The 20,765-nt window shown below is 40.9% G+C and overlaps 1 protein-coding gene across 1 annotated transcript in view; it reads right to left on the bottom strand.

Annotated features, from left to right (window-relative positions):
- Positions 1–20,765, bottom strand: part of ATRN (attractin) — a 154,339-nt gene that overhangs the window by 111,620 nt on the left and 21,954 nt on the right. Inside the window, exons 2-3 of the mRNA XM_069796985.1 lie at positions 8,208–8,291; positions 4,634–4,747 (exon numbers count right to left, since the gene is read on the bottom strand). Coding sequence (XP_069653086.1) covers positions 4,634–4,747; positions 8,208–8,291 — 198 coding nt within the window. The remainder of the gene's footprint in view (positions 1–4,633; positions 4,748–8,207; positions 8,292–20,765) is intronic.

Here is a 20,765-nt window from a genome sequence, read left to right as displayed (position 1 = left end):
AAAAGCCGTATTTCAAGAGAACACAGACTGAGAAGCCTCAAAAGAAATAACACCTTTTTTACCATTACAGTGAAGAAGTACTTTGGAAGTTAAAAAATTATTTTAGCATCTAGTCCCGGAAAGACAGACCATGCTATCAGCCATGGTGCAAATGCCTTTCCCTTTTTTAAAACCTAAAGACTGTTGTTATCGTTCAACACCCATGAAGCTCGGGTACAGGATGTTAAGAAATATTAGTTGTTCAGCTTAAGTAAGTGAGTTTTAAAGGACATTTGAATTACTGGGGAAAAAAAAGTTACATTCTTCAGTCCACCAGAAACAGTTTAAGAAAAAAGAACCAAGAAAGTGAAGAACTGAAGAAACTTTCTGCTCTAAACTTCCTTTATAGACTTCGATTTAACTCAGAGGATTACACTTTTCAAAACCCTAAAATAGAAACTCTTTGTCCATCTTGTCAAATTGATTTGGTGTTTTTGAAGGGGTTTACAGGTTTAGTGAACAAAAGCAATTTTGATACAACGCAATTTACATTTCTCTAAGAAATCTGACTTTCTACCACAAAGACATTTTGATTAATCAATTCTCACGCAACCCAAGGATCAGCTGGCTCACCGATGGGCTCATGGAGTAAATGTGAACAAGGGAACATCATTCAGCAGACACATTTCTAGCAAAATCCCAAATATATTTGCTCCTCACTTTACACCAATTTTTTTTTCTTTTTTTTTCCAATCAGTACTCTAGAAATTATTGTGGATGCAAACAAAACAAATACAGAAAAATAATAAATACTTAAGAGGACAGGCTGCTAGGACAAAAAGTCAACTGGTCTCCTCTATGAACTGAGCGCAAGCATGATGACCGTATTGCAACACAAACCAGCACAGGGTTGTAATATAATATATCCCCTACCTTAGGAAGCAGAATAAAAACTGATTTGGGAGGTGATGGTTGATGATGTGCCGAGTGCCAGCTCCATCAGAGGAGGGCAAGAACATCGATAAGGAAAAACCTGGTTACGCACACGAGCAAAGGACATCCAACTCATGCTTTGAAGCAAACAGAGCAATAAAACTTAAGTATTAACAGTCCCTTCTTCGTCTTTACGCAGAGCACGTACACCCGCAGTTTGTTCTCTGATGATGGCGAGTACCGCTTCTTCCTCTAAGTCCGTGTAACGTCAGCTCTGAGTTGATTAGCTCCTCTGGATACTCTCGTAGCACAAATAGTACCGACTCAACATGGTTTGTACCTTTCCCGGTATAATTAATCCTCATTAGCAACCCCCCTGCTGTTATCAGCTGATCATTTCCTCTCAGCGATATAAGACAAGTCGATGATGAGGGGTAAAAGCAGGGTTTGCAGGTTAGTTCAGGAAGGGCACTGAGGACAACGCAGAAGAAAAAGAGCGAGCTTTTGCATGCGTCCATGGCAGCAACGTGGGTTACGATTTCTGGCAAAGAACTGAGGGAACAGAAGGAAAAAAATAGAAGGGGACAACCATATGACATACGAGGAGAGGCAGAAGCAGCGAGGTTTGTTTAGCCTGGAGGAGAGACGGCAGAAAATGGGGTGAAATCTAATCGCCGCCTTCGACTACCTAAGGAGAGATTACAGAGGAGATAGCACCAGAAGTTCACAGAAGAAGGACATGAGGCAACGGACACACGCTGCAGCAAAGGAAAGCCTCATTAGATATAGGATTCACTTTTTATTATTATTTAACACGAGGGTTGCCAAGCTCTTGACCACTGGCCCAGAGGATCACCAAGATCTCCACCCTTAAGAGAAACTCACAATTTGACTGGGCAAAGTCCTGAGCAAGGGCCTGTTCCCAGCCTGAAGCTGGTCCTGCTCTGAGCGATAGATCAGACCAGGGTCCCTTCCAACCCACCTCACCCCGCGTTCTGTGCCTAGACTCAAATTTGGGTGTAGAAGCCCCGTATTTGCCCGCACGTAACGAAAGGAAGGTGAGCTGCTCTTGTTTTCCCGAGGGGACGGGAGCTCACGTGGAGGCACCAGCTCAGCCAGTGACCGTGGGGCAGCCGCTGCCATCTGTCAGCGCTACCAGTGCAACCATCCATCTGGCACCTGATAGCAACTGGGAGGTTGTTCCTGAGCCCTCTCACCCTCCCAACGCCGAGAGCGGAGCCGCGGCCAGAGGTCTTGCGCAAGAACGATCGGTTTTGAAGAGGAAAACAGCCCCCGCCGGCCGGCGGAAAATGAAAATAAAGGTGCAAAAGCAGCTCCAGTAAATGTTTAACGGGGAGTAAAGTTAAAAACAAAGCCAACAAAGGTCACAGATGAGTGTATTTATCTGCTTCAGATTTCTCGATTCTGTGCAGACGGACACGCTGGGTTTCTGTTTCCTCCATGTTCTTATATTGCATTTTTGAAGCAGCACATTTACACAGTCTCATGTTGCCTATGATCACAAATAGAAACCGGCAAAAATATTTGTAAACCTGCTCATTAGAAAAAAAGCTTAACGTACAGGACCGGACTGCCCAGGGGGCACTCAGGCTATGAGAAGTTTAGTCAACGGTTTATGCAGACACTTGCACTGTGTAAATGTTTGCATTATGCAAATATTTATTGCAGTTAAAAATTGATAAAACCAATTTAAAGTTCAATTTAAAGTCCAGTGCTGAGGGTTTCCAAGATAATCTTATATTCAGAGTAAATACCGCATTGTGAACAAACATAAGTGAGCATCAGAAGGTCAAGAAAACAAAATGAGAGCAGGGAAGGAAGTGAGGGCTCAGACAACTGCTGTAAAAAGTCACGGAGGTAACAAAAAACCAGCTTTAGAGAGGGAGGAATTTACAGTGTTTACCAACAAACTCTGAAAGTTTACAGTGTCCAACTGTACAAAGCTCAATCTTGCAAATCCACTGGCACAGTGCAAAAATAGTGAAGAGTGCAATAGGGTTACAGTTAATATTAAAATTTAACATAAGCCAAGAAAAGAGATAAAATATGAACACTGCTCTTGAAAAATTCTAGTGCATTTATTTCGGTATCAGGGAAACGTATTTTTCAACAGATGCTTTTTTGCACTTCATCAAAATTAGGAGCATCTGCTATTTCCTGAACTTGGTTTACTGAACAACACAGCTCATTACTAATGAAGATGAAATTCAAATGTCATCTAAAGAAGCAATTAAAAAAATAATTGAATTTTTTCCTACCTCAAAAATGTTATTGTATTAAGCTCACGCTTGCCTGTCCTCAGGCACAGGCTTCCTAGTGATTTACAGATGATTTTTAAAGTCTGAACCATAATTGTTAATGCTGTGAACTACTTATAACCTCAATTTAAAAAGCCTATTAATTTTTGGAAAACGCACAAGAAACTGCAGGCACAAATCATGATCATTTCACCTTTTCAACAGCATACTAAAAATTAGCTCGATTAGAGCAAAATGACTATGAGTCAAGATGACACTTCTTCCTCTTCCTGCATATCAATTCACGAGAGCACTTCCAGGGTTTCGGAGGTTTTCAGAAGAGAGAAGGTTTATTCTTCTTCCTCAGATGTGGTGAGAATAACATAATTATTCATTTGTGTGGCCTGTTTTGACCTCAGGTTAGTCTGAAGGTTTACAGGAAGCATTCTTTCACTACAAAACAACTCTGCATTTTCAGCTGAAGACCAAAGAAAACGTGATGTTTTTAATTTTTATCATCAACTTTTTGTTCCTATGCTGATCTCCTCTCACAGAGATTAGAAGGATTTTTTAGAACAAACATGAAGTATTTTTAGAACTTCATTTCACAAATGAAATGAAGCACAGCAGAAGGTTAATTCTGGAAATAGTTAATCAGCCACTTGGAACAAGCAGAGTCCAAAGGGAACCATTATTTTTTTCACACCCAACTTGGGATTATTTTTCTAATTTCAGCTAAAAGAATAGAAAACATAAGGTGGTGCTTGTCACTGCAAGACTAAAGTACATAAATGCACAAGTTATATTTATGTCTCTTCGTGAAATGTCGACTGTTAACCAGCATCCACAAATTAGTCTCTCACCACAGACAGATGAGCCAAATACCAGTCATCCATCAGAAGAACAGATATCTTTACACATGTTTTTACAAGGTTGTCTGACCCATCGTTGTTGTTTCTGAACGTGTTCCAAAGTTTAAAATTTTAAAGTTTCAGGATATACATAGTTCTACGAGACCTGTATGTCTGCAACGTTGATTAATTGGCTTTTGCCTTCTGTCAGCATTGACATGCTATGAGTTAAACTTAAGTCATGTTCAAACCTGATAAATGGGGCAGTATTCTACTTTAGAAGGAGCCTGCATACCAAATCATCTCAAGCTCAACCAGATGACAATAATTTTTTTGTCTCTTAGATAATCAGGATTTGGAAATGAAAACATAATACTTACATGCTACAGTGTAGTAACATGATCTGTTCATTGTAAAAGCAAAAACAACTCCTTAATTGTTTATGCTGACGCTGACTGCACAAAAGGACACTTGCTGTATGTGCTGTATTTTCAGTATTACATCTTTAGAGTACTGGAACATATTTATACTGCTAGAAGCCACATTTGATTCAGGGTCCAAGCTGAAGAAACATCATTGTGTACAGTTAGACTCTTACCAAGGGGAACTTACCTAAAAGCTGCCAGTAAGGGAGCGTAAATTGAATCTCCGTCATACACATACAAGTGGTCCCAACTGCACTCTGTTGCAAAGTGATTGAATCGAAGCCTGAGGATTGTGTTTGGCCTGTAAAAAAATAACAATAAATAAAAGATTTGTAATTAGCCACTCAACACAGATGGCAAAGTCCCTCCAACTCGCTCCTCCAGCGTGAAGCTCCTCACAAGACTAAAACTGAGTGACTTACAGTAACCAGAGATGCATCAAACATGCTGTGGCTTTCTTTTTTAGTGCGCACGTTCCCCTGGTATTAAGCAACAGATTCTTTATGGTCAGAAAAACTGTGTCCTTAAACCTTTCCCCACCACCAACAGCAGAAATTGAAGAGCAAGCACTGTCAGCCCTCTGCTCTTTACCAGTACTGACTCCCCTAATGACAGGGCTTTGCAGGGGTAAGAACAGAAAATCTACATGGACAATACATTCACATGCATATGTGGCACTTTGGGACATGGTTTAGTGGTGGACTTGGCAGCCATCAGGTTTGCAGTTGGACTCCATGATCTTAACGGTCTTTTCCAACCAAAATGATTCTACGATTCTATGAAGAATCACAGCCACCATCAGGGAACTAACCAGAGCTATTTTTCTTGTTCAAGAGATTTTCTGCACATTGATGATTGCGATGACCTGAGATTACTGACTTGCCCAAAAGCTGGCAGAAATCCTTCTGTTACTTTATGACTTGCGCAGTACTTCAGGATGGCCCTCCTGCGGGAAGCCCCTCCAAACTGGAAACTGGGATTATGCCTCAATGGATGCTAACTAAAGAAATTCTCAGCCTTGCTCACCACCTTCTGGGAGCTGGAGAAAACAGGTCAAGAGAATGCAGAAGAGACCCATCTTCTACAGGATGGGAGGCCCTGGGGCTTTACTTTTTGCCAAAAGGCAGGTCTTTGGTTATTATTTGGACTCTCAAGATGTAGTAACCACTCACTGCCCCTCATTTCTTACTAATGCTAACCAGGTTGCTTGACTTTCTTCTGGAGACGCGTTACAAACAATACTGGGACCAGTTGAGAATGAAAGAGCTGAAATCCTGGGAAAAGACTTGCTGCCTTCCCCCTGAATGTAGCGGACCCAGCACAGCCCTATGTTAACACCACCGCTCAAGAAGAGTCTACTCTGTTGACTTACTAAGTCAAGAGAAGACCAGCAAGGGGTCTCATCTTCTGAGATGTATCAGCAGGAAAAAGGTTTTATTTCGTTCATGTGGGGATGGAAACAGTAGTTCAGACACCAAAACACATCAGTATTTCTTTCCCTCCATACACAAAAGATGCCCACTAAGCCATAACCAAATAACATGCATTTAGATACCATTAGTTTCATGGCTAATATGCAAAGATGCATCTAAAGAGAATGACACAGAAGCCACAGCAGACACCTAATTTAGGGCTCAGCTCAAGGAGGGTGAAAACACCACTAACATTATGCTTGGACCCCGAGATAAAAAGAAAATGAATCTATAGTAGCACTGCTTTTTCCTACCCACAGCTTTAGCTGTTGAAATAAGAGATGCAAGTGATTAGGATCTCTTCAACAGCATTGCCCTTGGGTTCAGATGAAATCCTTGTTCATCCTAATCAAATAAATTAATAAAATGTCAGCTTGCCATCGAGTCCTTCCTTCCTTCCTTCCCACAGAAGGGGAATTCTTTAGGGAGTTATTCTGCAAAAGAATAATTTTTGATCGGCAGAATGATCTACTCCAGACCTTTGCAAAAAGAGCAGCAGGTGTAACTCAAGGATAATGTCTTGCTTAAAGAAAAGGTACAAAGAACACTCATTGTTTCAAAACTGAGCAGCCTATTAAATTGTAGGGGGCTTGCTTCTATTTTAACTGACTGACAGCTGTAGAGCAGAAAGAAACACTTAATCAATAAAAGCTTTAGACCAAGAACAAAAAGAAAGATACTATCTTTGCTACAGCTAACAACTCATTAACCGACAGCACTCATTTGCAGAATTGCAGGGCACATGGTTACAGGCTCTGCCTCAGATGGGCATCCCCAGGCTGGATGGATCTCATCTGCCTTGTCTCATGTTCCTGGGGAAAAATGAAAAGGACAACCACATGATGAGGACACAGAACAGACACCAGCCAGGAATGATGCAAAAAGGAAATGAGCACAGTAAGGATCACATGGCTTATTTTACCTCTGAATTTATCTAGCATCTTCAATTGCACATTTGGATTGTACCTTTACTTGCTAACCTCAAAAGCCGTCCACGTACCAATATGCTAGCAGCAAGGTGAGGACACTCAGCAGAATTTAACAGCTTTGCAGATGCTGTTTTCCAAGCCCAGATCTCTCTGGGAATTTCACATTTGGCAGAGAGCTTGGGGTATTTTCACAAGGGTGCATATTTCAGCTGTTGTAATCAGCATGATTCTCTCCTTTCTGTTTACCACCATCCTCTGACAGCAGGGTACAAACAATCAGAAGCAGGAAAAAGACATCAACTTAAGTGCCTGGCTATGAAAGGAGGAACATTTTTGTACACCTCTTTACAGCAAGTAAGATCTCACTTCAAACCCCATGAAGTGGTAGTTCCCTAGGAAGCCTCTCAGTACTAGCAAAGGCTGAAGGAGCAGTCACGGTGACGTTATCGGGGACCCATGAGCAGCACTTCACTTCTGATAAAAACATGAGTCATGTTATCCTTTAGGAAAAAAAAGCTATGAAGGTTAAGCTGACTGTACTAGAATTGCTGAGGGTGGTTTGTCTGTAATGACATCCTTGCAAAACATTTTTTTAATTATTTGTAGTTCCAAACTGGCTGCAGTTGTATTTTTATTACCTACAAAAATTAAGAGGTGTTGCTACTGACAGCATCTAACTTTTGATCTTAACCACATTAAAGAACTGGGCTCCTTATATAGTTAATAGTGAGTGGTAGGCTCCCAATTTCAGTCATCTACATGGCTCTCTGGAACAGCTTAGTCTTCACCTTTGAACATCTTGGGAGCTTAGGTATTTGAATTACTCATCCAAAATAAATGTCTGAAGTAGATGAAGTGAATACCAATTCCCCCCACCCATCAGACCTCCCAAACACAGAAAGAAGACTAAAGAAGAAAGTATACCCTGGCCTTTTAGTAAGTTCTGATCCTCCAAGATGCCAAGAGACCTCAAGCTTAAAAGCGTTCAATACAAGTGAAATCATGCATGCTCTCACATGACTTGTTCCTATCCACAAACCTCTCTACTTCCAGTTTCAGGGAACAGTATGGAATGTTACTTAATGCACAGCTGTTAACACAGAGCATCATAATTGACCACACAAAGTTTTAGAGACTAAACAAATTCATTTTACAGTCCTGGTGACAGCTTGGTACTATGAAAAACGTATTTCAACAAGTCAGAGTCTCTGAACTGCTGTAGCAGCAACAAGTGCTGCCCTATCTAGTTTTAAGAGTAGCAAAAAAAGAATCATGAGATCAAAAAATACTCAATGCAGATAAACCTCACCTAAAAGTTACTATAAGCAACACTAAAACCCAAGATGTTTACTACACTTACCTTCCTTCAATGAGCCAGGTGCATTTTGTTTTGTATTTGTAATTTCCAGGCCCATCCGTTACATACCCCGAAGGCCCAGTGAGTCTGTTAAAAAAAAAAAAAAAAAAAAAAAGACAAGCATTAGTCTCCAATGATATTAAATATTCACAAATGATTTCCTAAATTTAGAAGATCCATCATTAGATCTTCATTTACTTAAGAGCCACTACAAACAAACCAACAACAGTGCAACACAAAACAATGGGGCAATTGGGATTCTCCTGTTAAAACTCTCTGTACATGCTTTCTGATGATTGTCCTTACAGAACGACAGATGAGAGTGATGGTTTCTCATCAGACTGATGGTATTGTCTCAAATCAGCACCCCAGGGGAAAAAAAAAAAAAAAAAAAAGACCTTCCTCCACAAACAAAGACTAATACACAGACTAATACCAACCAGCCAGCAAAAGGAATTCCCTAACAGAAAACCTAAAGTTACTCCTACCATATTTATTTAGACAAACTACACAATTCTTGCAAGGAGTTCAGATGAAGTCCATGGCACAACCTCTTGCCCATTCTGCATCTGACTCTTCACAAGGTCCTTGATGACCTCCCGAACGGAGGACCGATCCCCATAACCCTCTAGTGCAAAATAAGACCTTAATTCCTCAGGCATCAAGGGCTGCATAACTCAGAACGATGTCAGAGCATGGCAGTTCCAGGCATCCCTGACCTTCGGTAGCATGTTCCCATCCCCACGTCACCCCCTATTAAGTCACTGAAGTCAAAAAGCCGAGTGGTCCCCTCCGCCAGGGCAGCGCCAGGACTGTCCTACGAACATCCCTTCCCCTCCGCACCTACCAACAGGAGGTGACAACTGGACGGTAGCAAGAGGCTTTGGAGGAGGATCTAAAAGCAGAAAGTACAGTTGGAATCGTTCATCCCAGGACACTCAATGAACGCCAGTATTTAAAACCTGCTGGAGCGGGTCCAGAGGAGGGACACGAAGATGATCAGAGGGCTGGAACACCTCTGCTGTAAGGACAGGCTGAGAGAGTTGGGGTTGTTCAGCCTGGAGAAGAGAAGGCTCCGGGGAAACCTTACAGCAGCCTGCCAGTACCTAAAGGTGACCTACGGGAAAGCTGGAGAGGGACTTTCTACAAGGGCATGTAGTGATAGGACAAGGGGTAATGGCTTTAAACTGCAAGAGGGTAGATTTACATTAGATGTAAGGAAGAAGTTCTTCTCTGTGAGGGTGGTGGGACACTGGAGCAGGTTGCCCAGAGAGGCTGTGGAAGCCCCATCCCTGGAAGTGTTTTGGATGGGGCTTTGAGCAACCTGATCGAGTTGAAGATGTCCCTGCCCATGGCAGGGGGGTTGCAACAAGATGACCTTTAAAAGGTCCCTTCCAACCCAAACCATTCTGTGATTGTGTGAAACCCAGTCTGGAGCTCAGAGGGGTGTTTTGATGAAAAGTTCAGAACAGATTTCAGAACTACGCTTAACCCTTTGTTGCAGTACAAAGGAAATTGATATTCATGCTCATTACCTGCAGTTCTCAGTACTTGAAATGAGCATGAATACAGGTACTGGAAAGAGTGAGCAAAGCTGTGCAAAACCTACTTTCACATTTCTATTACTCCTACACAAAATGTGACAACCAAACACATCCACGCTGTAAGAGAAAATGAAGGTAGCAATCTAGTGGCTGCAGCTGTAACTCCTCCTTCCATAGATTTTAACAAGGTATGTTTTCTTCAAAGACCACGGACAACAGAGAAGACAGTTACACTTCATCAAGGCTGAGGGAGACAGATCTAGGAAGAGTTTGGGGCAGCAGATCTGATACATCACTTTGGCTCCCCCAAAAAAATCCGATATTGAGATTCTGCATCCTCTGCTTTAGCATAGAGACTGGTAGAAGCACGCATGGGCTGAAGACAAAACCAAGAGCCAGACCGTTCGGATGCACACTCCCATCTCATGTGCATTAGTCAGAATATTCCAGATGGGTTTTAACAAATACCTGAAGCATAGCAGAAACAGTTGAAAAAAAATTACCAGGGAAGGATGACATCAAATGGAAGCAGTATCTGAAATGCCCAAACACCACATTCTGGCAGAACACATATTGGCATCTGAAACAGGATTCCTACCTAGAGAGGTTATAAACTCCATCTTCAGCACATGGCTGGAGCAAATCACAGCCTTCTGGCAAAATTAAGTCGTCCTACTTAAAACACAGTTTTAGTAAAACAAAAACACTCTGCAAAATCAAATTTGGCAGAAAAGAGAAGGAAGCAAGATCAGAAGTTCCCAAAAACAGTATCTTGGAACCTTTTGCTGTGTCTTTTCCTAGTGATCTGTTAATGTTATCATCTAATCCTTTGTAAATGTTTTGACTGACTCAAAATGGTTTTCCAGAATTTTTTCCACAGAACACTTTTAAGGTTCATCTCTGATCCAAATTAAAAAAGGCAAACCCCACAGATTTTGGAAACCTCCTTCCTCTTCCTCCATATTAATTTATGATAATACTTTTCAGCCTCAGAAATGTAGCTTGACATTTTTAAAAGCCAGTTACTAAAGTTCTGTGGGACATCTATACTTAAGCAAGCAAAGAAACAACTCCAATTTTCAGAAGCACAGGAAGCATTTATACCTTCTATGGAGATACAGATAGATGTAGATGTAAATATAGATGTAGATAAATAAACGCGCACACACACACATATATATTTTTTTTTAAGGCTTCAACATCTTTGAAAATTCAAATTACTCATCTACTGACCAGAACCTTGCAAAAACAGATGCAAATTCCAAGTGGTAGGCAAGAACATCTAGACATTTTGTCTAAAAATTCATCCTTTTGAAAACAATATCTGTGGAAAAGCTAGGAATCAAACTATACCAACACTTCAACACTGACAGCACTTTGCATGCAACCAAGAGTAAACAGACTCTGGAAACCTGAGCAAGTCTCACAAGCTAAAAACAACCTTATGCAATCTGTCAAGCTCTCAAAGAGCCTCTGCTCAGAAAACTCTTTGAACAATTTTCGCTGGAAAAAATTACTAAATCATTCACCACAGAAATGCTACCAAGAATGATGGGGAGGGGGTGGAAATTAATCCCATTAGTACTGTAGCCCCAGCCATGCCACATCTTAGGGGAAAAAAAAAAAAAAAAAGCATTTCAATATCAACATAATTTAATCATATTTCAGCAATGCAAAAACAAAACATGGGATTTAGGTTTAAAAAAATAACCAAAGTCAAATTTCTTTGATATGCTATTAGTTAAGTACTTATCTCTAAGTTACTCAGATTCCTTACTAAGGTTTAGAAGCTGCTGCCATTATGAACAAACACAGGATATTAAAAAAAAAAAAAAAAAAAAAAATCAGAGTTGATGTCTCTGAAAGCAAAAGAAATAGGAACTAAATTTGTATCCCACGTCCTGCCTGGCATGAGCAGGGCATTAGCAGGTCTGCGTTACTCTATAAACACTCTCCCAGAGACACCTTCCAGGACAGACAGAAATAAATACTAAGCACTAAAAGCAAACTGAAGCTGGAATTTTATCTTCACATTCAATACAGAAAGCTGAACTGATCTCCTAGCTCCAGTAAAAGCAGCAAACAAAACCCCTTGTCCCTTCCGACTCGGTTCTGTTTGCGCTGTACGTGACAGCGGGACTGGTGGGCGCTGATAACTGGGACATCTTCTACACAAGTTTTTGGCTTTGTCTGTGAGCAAAGGCTCAGGAAGGGAATACATGAGAAACCTGAGGAGGAAAAACACGCCAGGAATGAAGTACTTCAACACGGGACATTTTCCTAACAGAGACAGGGATATAATTCAGGACTGCTCTCACGAGGTACACCAGAAAACTCCGACCTCCAGGTAACCTGCTGCCAACGCCACCAGGCTCTGAGGTCTTTTGCTTTGTGCATACTGATAATTTTATCACTCAGATGCAAAAATCAGACACCAGAAAGCATGGAAAGGTATCGATTCCCATTTGTCTTTGTTAAATTGGTAGTACCCGATGCTAGTCTACAAGAGGCACTTCTGTACTACTTGGGTGTTACATCTACTACACCCTAAGAAAATAAAAAAGCAAGGTCATTTAGTTATTATCTCTGATGCATAAACACACATACACATAGGTGGAAAAACATACACAAAGCATAGGTAACGCATTTAGCGCCTACAAAGCTACAGGAATGACTTTAAAACCTCCGGGGTGGAAAAACTATTTCAAGGATCTGTTTACAAAACTCAGATTTAAAAATATATACTTACACATTGATTATATATACTTATGTGCATACACACCCTACCTAGGCCTTGTTTCAAACATTACCAGGTGGCAACAATGTTACGTACAGCTGGTGTAAATTTTTTCACTGTTTTTCAAGTGGACTGCAATATTTAAGAATCAAAAGGGAAAAAAGAGAGTTAGGGAGCTGAACCTACAGCACACGTATTCAGAGGGCTCGAACTCTGAGTGCTGCCTATTTCAGCTTTTTCTAAGACAAAGACAAAAGGGAATCAATGAAAAGGATGAAGATCTCAAAACAGAGAGCTTCAAAGAGAAATATTTTATGTAAAAGAATTCTGTGTATTTAGCTACTCCCTGCTAGTTCTGGGAGCCCCTGAAAAGCACAACGCTAATGCAAGAAAATCAGACAGCAAGCAATGGTATCTCCTGGGTAAAAAGCAAAATCCGAGTACTGGAAATTACCAGATAAATCCATGTGTTTTTAATAACAACACGAGTAATACCAGCAGTGTATATTTTCCAAATACAAATTAGTATACACTGACAAAGTTCCTACAGAGACATGAACTGCGCAACTAGGCAAAGACTCAAAGCTGTTATCTAATTACCATCTAATAAATCTAAAGCAATCCTCTTGCCAATAGCTGAGTACAAAAAGTCACAAAGTCGAGAGTAGCTTATAACTTAGGACTAAATCATTTTGCAGCAATTACTTCCAAAGCACTGCAAAATTAAAGGTACGCTACATGCTGGCAATGGGGTATTGAATATGTTTATTTTCATCAGAAAAAGTACAAAAGAGAAAATCCAGATTGCCTTTTCTTCATTACTCACCAGAAAAGGTGAGCAGGCTGGTTTGGTTTATAAAATACATTAAACCTTAACCTCCAAGAGGTCATCAATTGGTCTCAAAATTGGTTTCTTTTGCCCTCAGTAAGACTGCAGTGACACTTTTAACACCACAGAAGACTTATCAGCATATTGTCTAGAGACAGCCTTTCCACTAAAAATACAAAAAAAGAAGGGAAAAAAAACCCAAACAAACCCAAAACCCAGTTGCTCAGCCTAATTTTGAAGTTGCTAAATCTAGAGACTGATGCAAACAATGAATTCTCCTTCTCTCTCCCCTTTCCTTCCCAAGTGTTGCTGCGCTGCCTCAAGCACGCCACAATTAAAAGGCATTGTTTCGGGTAAATTTGCAGTTGAAGCCAATAAAGAAAGGGCTGTTACAGCCTATTACCAGAACAATGGCATACTAGCCTAAATCGATTAACAATTTAGCTTTGTTCCTTTTCTCAATAAACGCACTGAGGTTAAAAGATATATCCTTCTAGGGTTTGCTATAAGCAAATGCCCTGATTTATAGGCATGGAATAGTGATCAGCCACATAGGGGATGACAGAAGCAGATAAACAAAATCTATGCATCTATTTCATGAATTTCTAATGTGTAACAGCTAAATCCCCTCTTCTGCCAGCTAGGTGCCACACCACAGGTACAGCTAGGAAGATATAATTAATTACATGCCACGTCTCACACCGATGAAGCTAATGACATTACTGCAAAATCAAATTTGATAAGGATTTAGGCTATGCAGCAATAGGTACCTACCCGAAGACTATGAACTACTCTGGGTGTACAGAGACTCCCTCCCACATCCAAAGCCCCCACCCCACTGCAACCGTAATAACCGCGTCCTCTTTAAGACGTGTAAACTCACGCAAAAGTCACTGCTGCCACCGTAACCCCTGAAATGTCGTATCTGATCACCTTAACTCTACATCTAAGGGTGCAAAGTCACTGCTTGTTCACCCTAACGCTTTTTCAGTCACTCCTCCATGGATCTATCGCACCAGTTTCTGCAGCGGCTTGGAGACAGCTCTACCTTGTCATTTCCAAAACTCTGAAGTAAGAGCTTGTGGATGGTGCTACCCCCCAACTCATCTCCTCCTCCTCCTCCTCCTCGGGTGCTGGCAGGTTGACACGGGATCTGAAGAACGGTCCCAAGCAAAGAATTCCCATCAAGCAATTCCCATCAAGCCACAAGCTGCACCAAGTGGGAGCGAAGGTGCCTCCCAGTAGTTTGCTACAACCCCGGCCGATCTGAACACTCAATTTGAAAAGTGAGAGCTCAAAATTCCCACAATAATGCCATTAACTGCTATACTCTGTGACTGAGAGGCACACCGCCATGAAATCCCTACAAAATCTGATGGCTTTGCAAGCAAAGAGCTTCTTCAACCATTCTCACAGCAACAAGCTGCTATTCCAACGCTTACAAAACCATCCTCTGCATTGCCTTCATCAGGATTTTCCTCCCAAAGAGGATCAGGTATTTCAAGGTCACTCTGCACCATTCTGCCAATCTCACCATGGGAAAGAGGTCAGAGGGGAGTGATGATCACCCTCTATGTTTAGTAGCTTCTGTTTTCATCCTACTTTCCATGGTACAGTTGAATTGATGCTTAAGAGCTGTCTTGCTTCAGGGAAAAAAAAAAAAATTTGAATTACTGACACAGTTAATTTGATATGGGAAACACTGTTACTTCAAAGGAAGAGATTAGCTTTTCTCTTCTGTGTGAGATATGTAAAAATATGGAAAGTGATTTCCTGGCTGCTGATCAGAGATAAGGGCAGAGCCTGAAAAGCCCTTCGAGGTCTGAGAAAGGATGCTCAGAGAAACTGCAGCAGGTAAAACCTATCAACACAGCCTCTCCTGTCTGAGTCACAACGTGCAGCGCTGATACTTGCAAACCTGCTAAATCCCTCTTTGCTCCTGAAAGATATGCCTTGATCTGACAAGCTGCTGCGCTCCAAAGACGACTGAATGACTGTGGACAGCCTGAGAGAGATCAGAAGGAACAAATGCTGCTACAGTCTTAAAAATCATCACGTCAACAAGCTAGAAACCAACTATTTTCGAACACTGCTCCTCTCCAGTTGGCCACCAGTATCTCCGTCACACTCCCAATCTTGACACGCCATCCCAGCTCCTGCTCTTCTGCTGTCACTGAAAACAAATGCCATCAAAGTCATCTCTTTTGGGGCTGGCTGGTGCCTCTGCCATTATCCCACCGGCGCTGCCAGCTGCCTTCAGCATCCTCAGCAGCGCCGACCTTGAAACGCATCCCCTCCTCGGCTTAAATAAGCTGAGCCACACCTGGAGCTTGTCCCAGTTGTCCAGTCATTCCTTTAAAGTTTTGCTTGCCCAACCAGCTCTCCTGCTGGGGAAGGAGAGGAATTGCGAAGACATTTCATCTAAAAACACACTTCAGCTCCTCTTTACAGCAGAAGCTTGCCCTCTCTCTTACCCTACAAACCCAAAAGTTGTAATAATATGTAAGCAAATTATATCCAGGGAGAAATAATTCGACAAGACACCAAATTACCCAACCTCAACACTCAGACAACAGAAACAATAAAGGAGAAGCCGTTTCCCTCCTCCAACCCCATTTCCTCATGTCAGAAGCACTGGGGGGGGGGGGGGGGGAAGCATGCTGGATCTCAAAAGACACAGACATTTCACCAGCTTCACAACCACCAGTTAGAGACCCTGCCTTGTAATAACACCCGCGTTTGGATGCGCCAGAAACGTGCTGTAGCTCCACCTGATGTTCTTGCCTCCAAGCTTCTCCAGATATTCAATTCAAACTGAAAATATCTAAAATTTAGATCCCTGTCTATCCTACTCCTTCTTTATTTCCAGCCCCACCTCAGAGACCACAAACCAGCATCGTTCACTGCATAACCTCAGCTTTATCTCTGTCAAACTAAACATCCAAGCTGCGGTGTAAATGTAAACATTATTGTGGACCTTGACTACTGCAAATTCTTCCCCCCATTCAAATTTAATGGGGAAAACAAAGAATAGAAGATATTATTATTATCAATACAGCACAAGAGCGGTATTCACAGAAGCAGTATTTTGTAAGCGCAGATTTCTGTGGCTTTGCTCTACTATCTCTGTATTACCATTGATCTCCGCCTCCATACCGCAACAACTCCAATCTTGATTATCAGTCTTTTTTTTTCTTCAAAACGCTTCCCCCAGTGCCTGTATTACATGCAGAAGTGTTACCATGACAAAAGGCCACTTCACGGCATCCCCTTGAAGCCCACCTTTATCCAACACTCGTACCTGAGACAACGGCCACGCAGATGGTGGACGCTACAGCAGTTGTCTATTAAGCTGATATAACAGTTGCACTATGCTTTCCCCATCTGGTCACAAATCCATTTATTGGATCTTGGCCTAGTTCTCTGAAATAAAGATAATTTAGCTGCAAGTGTTTGTAACGTCTAAAAAAAACTCGACTCTCGTCCTTCACTGGTGGTCCCGCAATGCTCCTGGAGTTTATAGCAGTAAGTTGTCTGCTTCACGCCAGGCAGGAGGAGACAACAGCGCAGAGCAGAAGCAAATAAAGCTCGCACATCATAAACCATCTAACTTTGCAGCAGAAAAAGGAATATATCAACCCCTCTCTTTCCCTTGCACACAATGAATCCTTACAACTTTTGGCCAAGAGCCCTTGCGAACAGTCTTACCCCGCACAAATTGCCTCAGCATCACCCAAAACTCAACACCCTGCAAGATGAAAGTAAGGAGAAAACACATCATTGCGATCGTCAAAGAGAATCATTAAAGGCTAATGTTGAAAGATCTCCAGAGCCAGACAGGTCCCATCAAGGACTACCACTGGAAAAGCAAAAAAACAATTCATTGCATTAGATGATCCAGCCTGACTTCAGGTAATATATAAAACAAATACTATATAACCTATGTTTAAATAAAGTATATCTTCTAGAAAAAAAGAGACGGTTCTAAATATATGCATAAGGATTAAAAAAAAAAACTATGTCATTTAATTTTTTTTCTTAGCCTGTGTCCTAATTCCAGTTTGCATTTATCAAACTTTTATCTCCAATCATTACGTTTTTGCTTAGCTCTCTAAAAGGGGTGAGGGCAGAATCCTTTATTATCTAAATCCATCATCCCACTCTGGAAGGTTACAGAGTCCCTTTTTAAAAAATAACGTGTTGCACTACTTAAATTCTGGTTAGAAATTAAAAATATAACAAATTCTATGCAAGATTCTAGTTTAACAATTCCTGCTTGTATCATCTGTATTCATACATGCAAGATTTCCCAACTCATATTAGGGTAAAATACAATCAGTGTAATTTTAACAGAAAAGAGTCTACACATATTCAATCTGTGCAGAACTTAACACATATCTAGACAAATTTCTTCAAGATCTTGCTAGCTCAAAGGCTTAATAATCTACCAAAGAAAGATTTTTTTTTTTTACAAATGAGCTATTTTAGACCATTTCAAGATGAACTTCTGATTCTACCAATTTGAATCCATTTTTCTAGCAGTCAACATCTTTTCGCTCGTTATCCTGCTCTCCCTTTTGTTTCAAAAATTAATTGTGATTCACACTCAGTTGCAAATAGCGCACAAGGTTTGTCGGATGATTTTTCAGCACTTTCCCAAAATTAGAAATATTCAATTAGTCAAAAATGTATCTTAAGTACATGTACAAGCATTTAAACTGCGGTACACCACACCTGTGTACCTTGTAAATAAGGCATCGTAATCAAAATTTTTAAAGCACATGCTCAGAATTGACAGACACGTCAATATTCTCCTCCACTTGAAGAGCACTTTACTTTGATAAGCTTTCAAGTTACCAGTCCTACATTTAAACCCAGGCAAAAAGCATTCATTGGTGGGACGTGTGTTGTATTGCGAATGAAATGGAGCTGAGCTGCTGACTTAACCTTCCAGCCAGCAGAAATCAGAAATAAATGGAGTTTAAGGTCATCCCCATGGAGTGGAGGACAATCATCCTGCTGCACTTTACTAAGACATATGCAAAACCCCAAGTCTCTACAACAAAATCAGCAGCAGCAATTCTGTCCCTTTTCCAAAGCTACACATGAAGCCGCTGCCCAGTTCTTCCTAACCAAAGCACCCCAAAATACTCCATTCGAACGCTCAAGAAGCAAGTTTAGTCTGTTCTAGCTGCAAGCCTGGCCCCCTCCACCACTGCTGATTTCTAGGCCAAATGCAGAGCATAGTACCTGGTAGCAGCATTTACAGAAAAGCTCAAGCCCAGGATCAGTCAGTTTTGAAGCAAAAAAAAAAAAAAAGGAAAATCAAAATATTGAGACATCCTATAAATAAATATCACAGCTTGACCCACTTTCCTAACAGGGACAGAAATAATTTCTTTTATTTCCTGTCTGACATTCAAAAATTACGTATCAGTGTTACCTGCTGGGAAAATTGTTCCCTTAAAGGAAAAAAAAAAAAAAAAAGACCAAAACATAAGTTAGAAAACAGCTTAGTGTGAAGGTTAACTTCCATTTGGTTCTGACCTGAAAAAAGGATTTTGACACAGATCCTCAGGTGTAGATCACGAAAACAGTAAAAATACATCCCAAGATCCAGATAGGGTTTTGTGAAACTACAGAATGACAGTCTCTAACATTTTAAAGCAGGTTTCTGGCTGAAGCAACACGGAGAAGGTCATGCAAAGAGCAGGGAATCAATAGTCAAAGAGGAATCCAGGCTGGAACATGTGTTTGGGGCAGCCTGGGTTTGTTTACATCGATCTGTTGCTGCAACAGTTTTTACTGAATATTCACAAGAGCTCCTACACCCAATAAAATGCAACACGTGGCACAGTTTTTTCTTCTGCTTCTTGACACGAGTGACATATCCGTGTAGCATGTGACAGCTAAGCACCCAAAAAACAACTTGGAAGAAAATATTATATTTATTAATGAAACAAATTTTCAGACACGATAGTAATCTAATTATACCTTGATAAACAAGCTAATAAGGAAACTGTTCTCAAGGTTGCCATGAGTAGTACAATTAATACATCCATAGCAGCCCTCGTAAGCATTGAATATTAAACTTGAGAGAATGAGGAAAGTGTGGTCCCCTAGAAATAAAGTATATATGTTTATATCATACAAGAATATCCTGTCTGCCCCAAAAATGTCCTTCTCCTCACATGTATTACTGTAAAGAATGAAAGGCATGTAAATATTACTTGGCTTTAAGGAGGGGACAGAGAAGAAATCAACTGAGGGGAGATGGAGAAGTCCACAGAGCACCAATAATAAAAATAACCCAATCTTTTCCATCAGCACAGTCTTCCAAAATCTGATTAAAATAGTCCATTTTTTGCCTCATCTCAGTGAATTCTGTTCCCAGACATATCTTCTCCAGCCACCATGAGCTCCCTTCCCTAATAGCCACTCCAACATAAAAGACTATGAACGGTCATTCAACCAGGGACTACGACCGCTGGCTTACGGAGGTGAACCCAGCTCATCATTGATTTTTGACCGCAGAGCCTGGTTTTGTTTCCAGTTCTATTCCCTTCCCACCAAACATCTTTCAGCACCTGCAGAAGCAACTGGAGATGAACACCTACCTCCATAACATGAATAAGCTACACTTATCTTAAGATTTCCAATATCCAAGAGAAAGAACGATGGGAACAAAAAGCTCTCTCTTCTAGTTTCTGGGTTTACAGGGTCTTCTCATTTCCACATACATACTGGTACAGAATTGTCATCACCTTCCATAAACACTTAGTATATCAGTCCTTCTTCCCTCCCCTTACATTTTCCAGTTCAAGCCAGCTGTTCCTCTATCCCATGGACTGTTGTGCTAAATTCTTAACCACAGTGAGAAAAAGAATGATTTGTAACCCCTTGCAGAAAAGCACAAGTGGTATTTTCCCCAAATGACTCATTTTTAATGAAAGCAATTTCACACCAAGTTGGAAAAAAAAGGAGCTAAATATTGAATACTTCAAGTATTTAATCAAGGCAGATGTACACAGTTAGCTTCCTTGAGAAGTTTCCCTTTGTTAAGCAGAACAAAACTCAAAAATAAAGAATAATCCAGATGACTCGAATTTAGGCAGGACTACATTTACATACTAAAAACGCAAATACCGAGCGCTCGTACGGCTACGTGTTCTCACTCCTCTTGTGCTTCTGCTGCAGCAGTATGTTGGGTTCATCTACTCGATATGCCCCCAAACACAGTTACACTGCTGCCGAAATAGGTTACGTACCAACATGAAAGTATCTGGCATTAAGTTGGTAAGCAAGGGGGGGGAAAAAACGAAAAAAAAAAAAAGTATATTGAACTCTAAGGTTCCTCAAGAAATAATTTGCTATCAAACACAACTCTAGCACATCTATATATTAACACCAACCTGTATGTTCGAGTCAGTGCCAGAAATGCTGATGCTTAA

This window comes from Haliaeetus albicilla, chromosome 1 (genome assembly GCF_947461875.1).
Source record: "Haliaeetus albicilla chromosome 1, bHalAlb1.1, whole genome shotgun sequence".
In the NCBI taxonomy this organism is placed as follows: Eukaryota; Metazoa; Chordata; class Aves; order Accipitriformes; family Accipitridae; genus Haliaeetus; species Haliaeetus albicilla.
The sequence above is the reverse complement of the archived record's forward strand: the minus strand, read 5'-3'. Positions and strand labels throughout refer to the sequence as shown.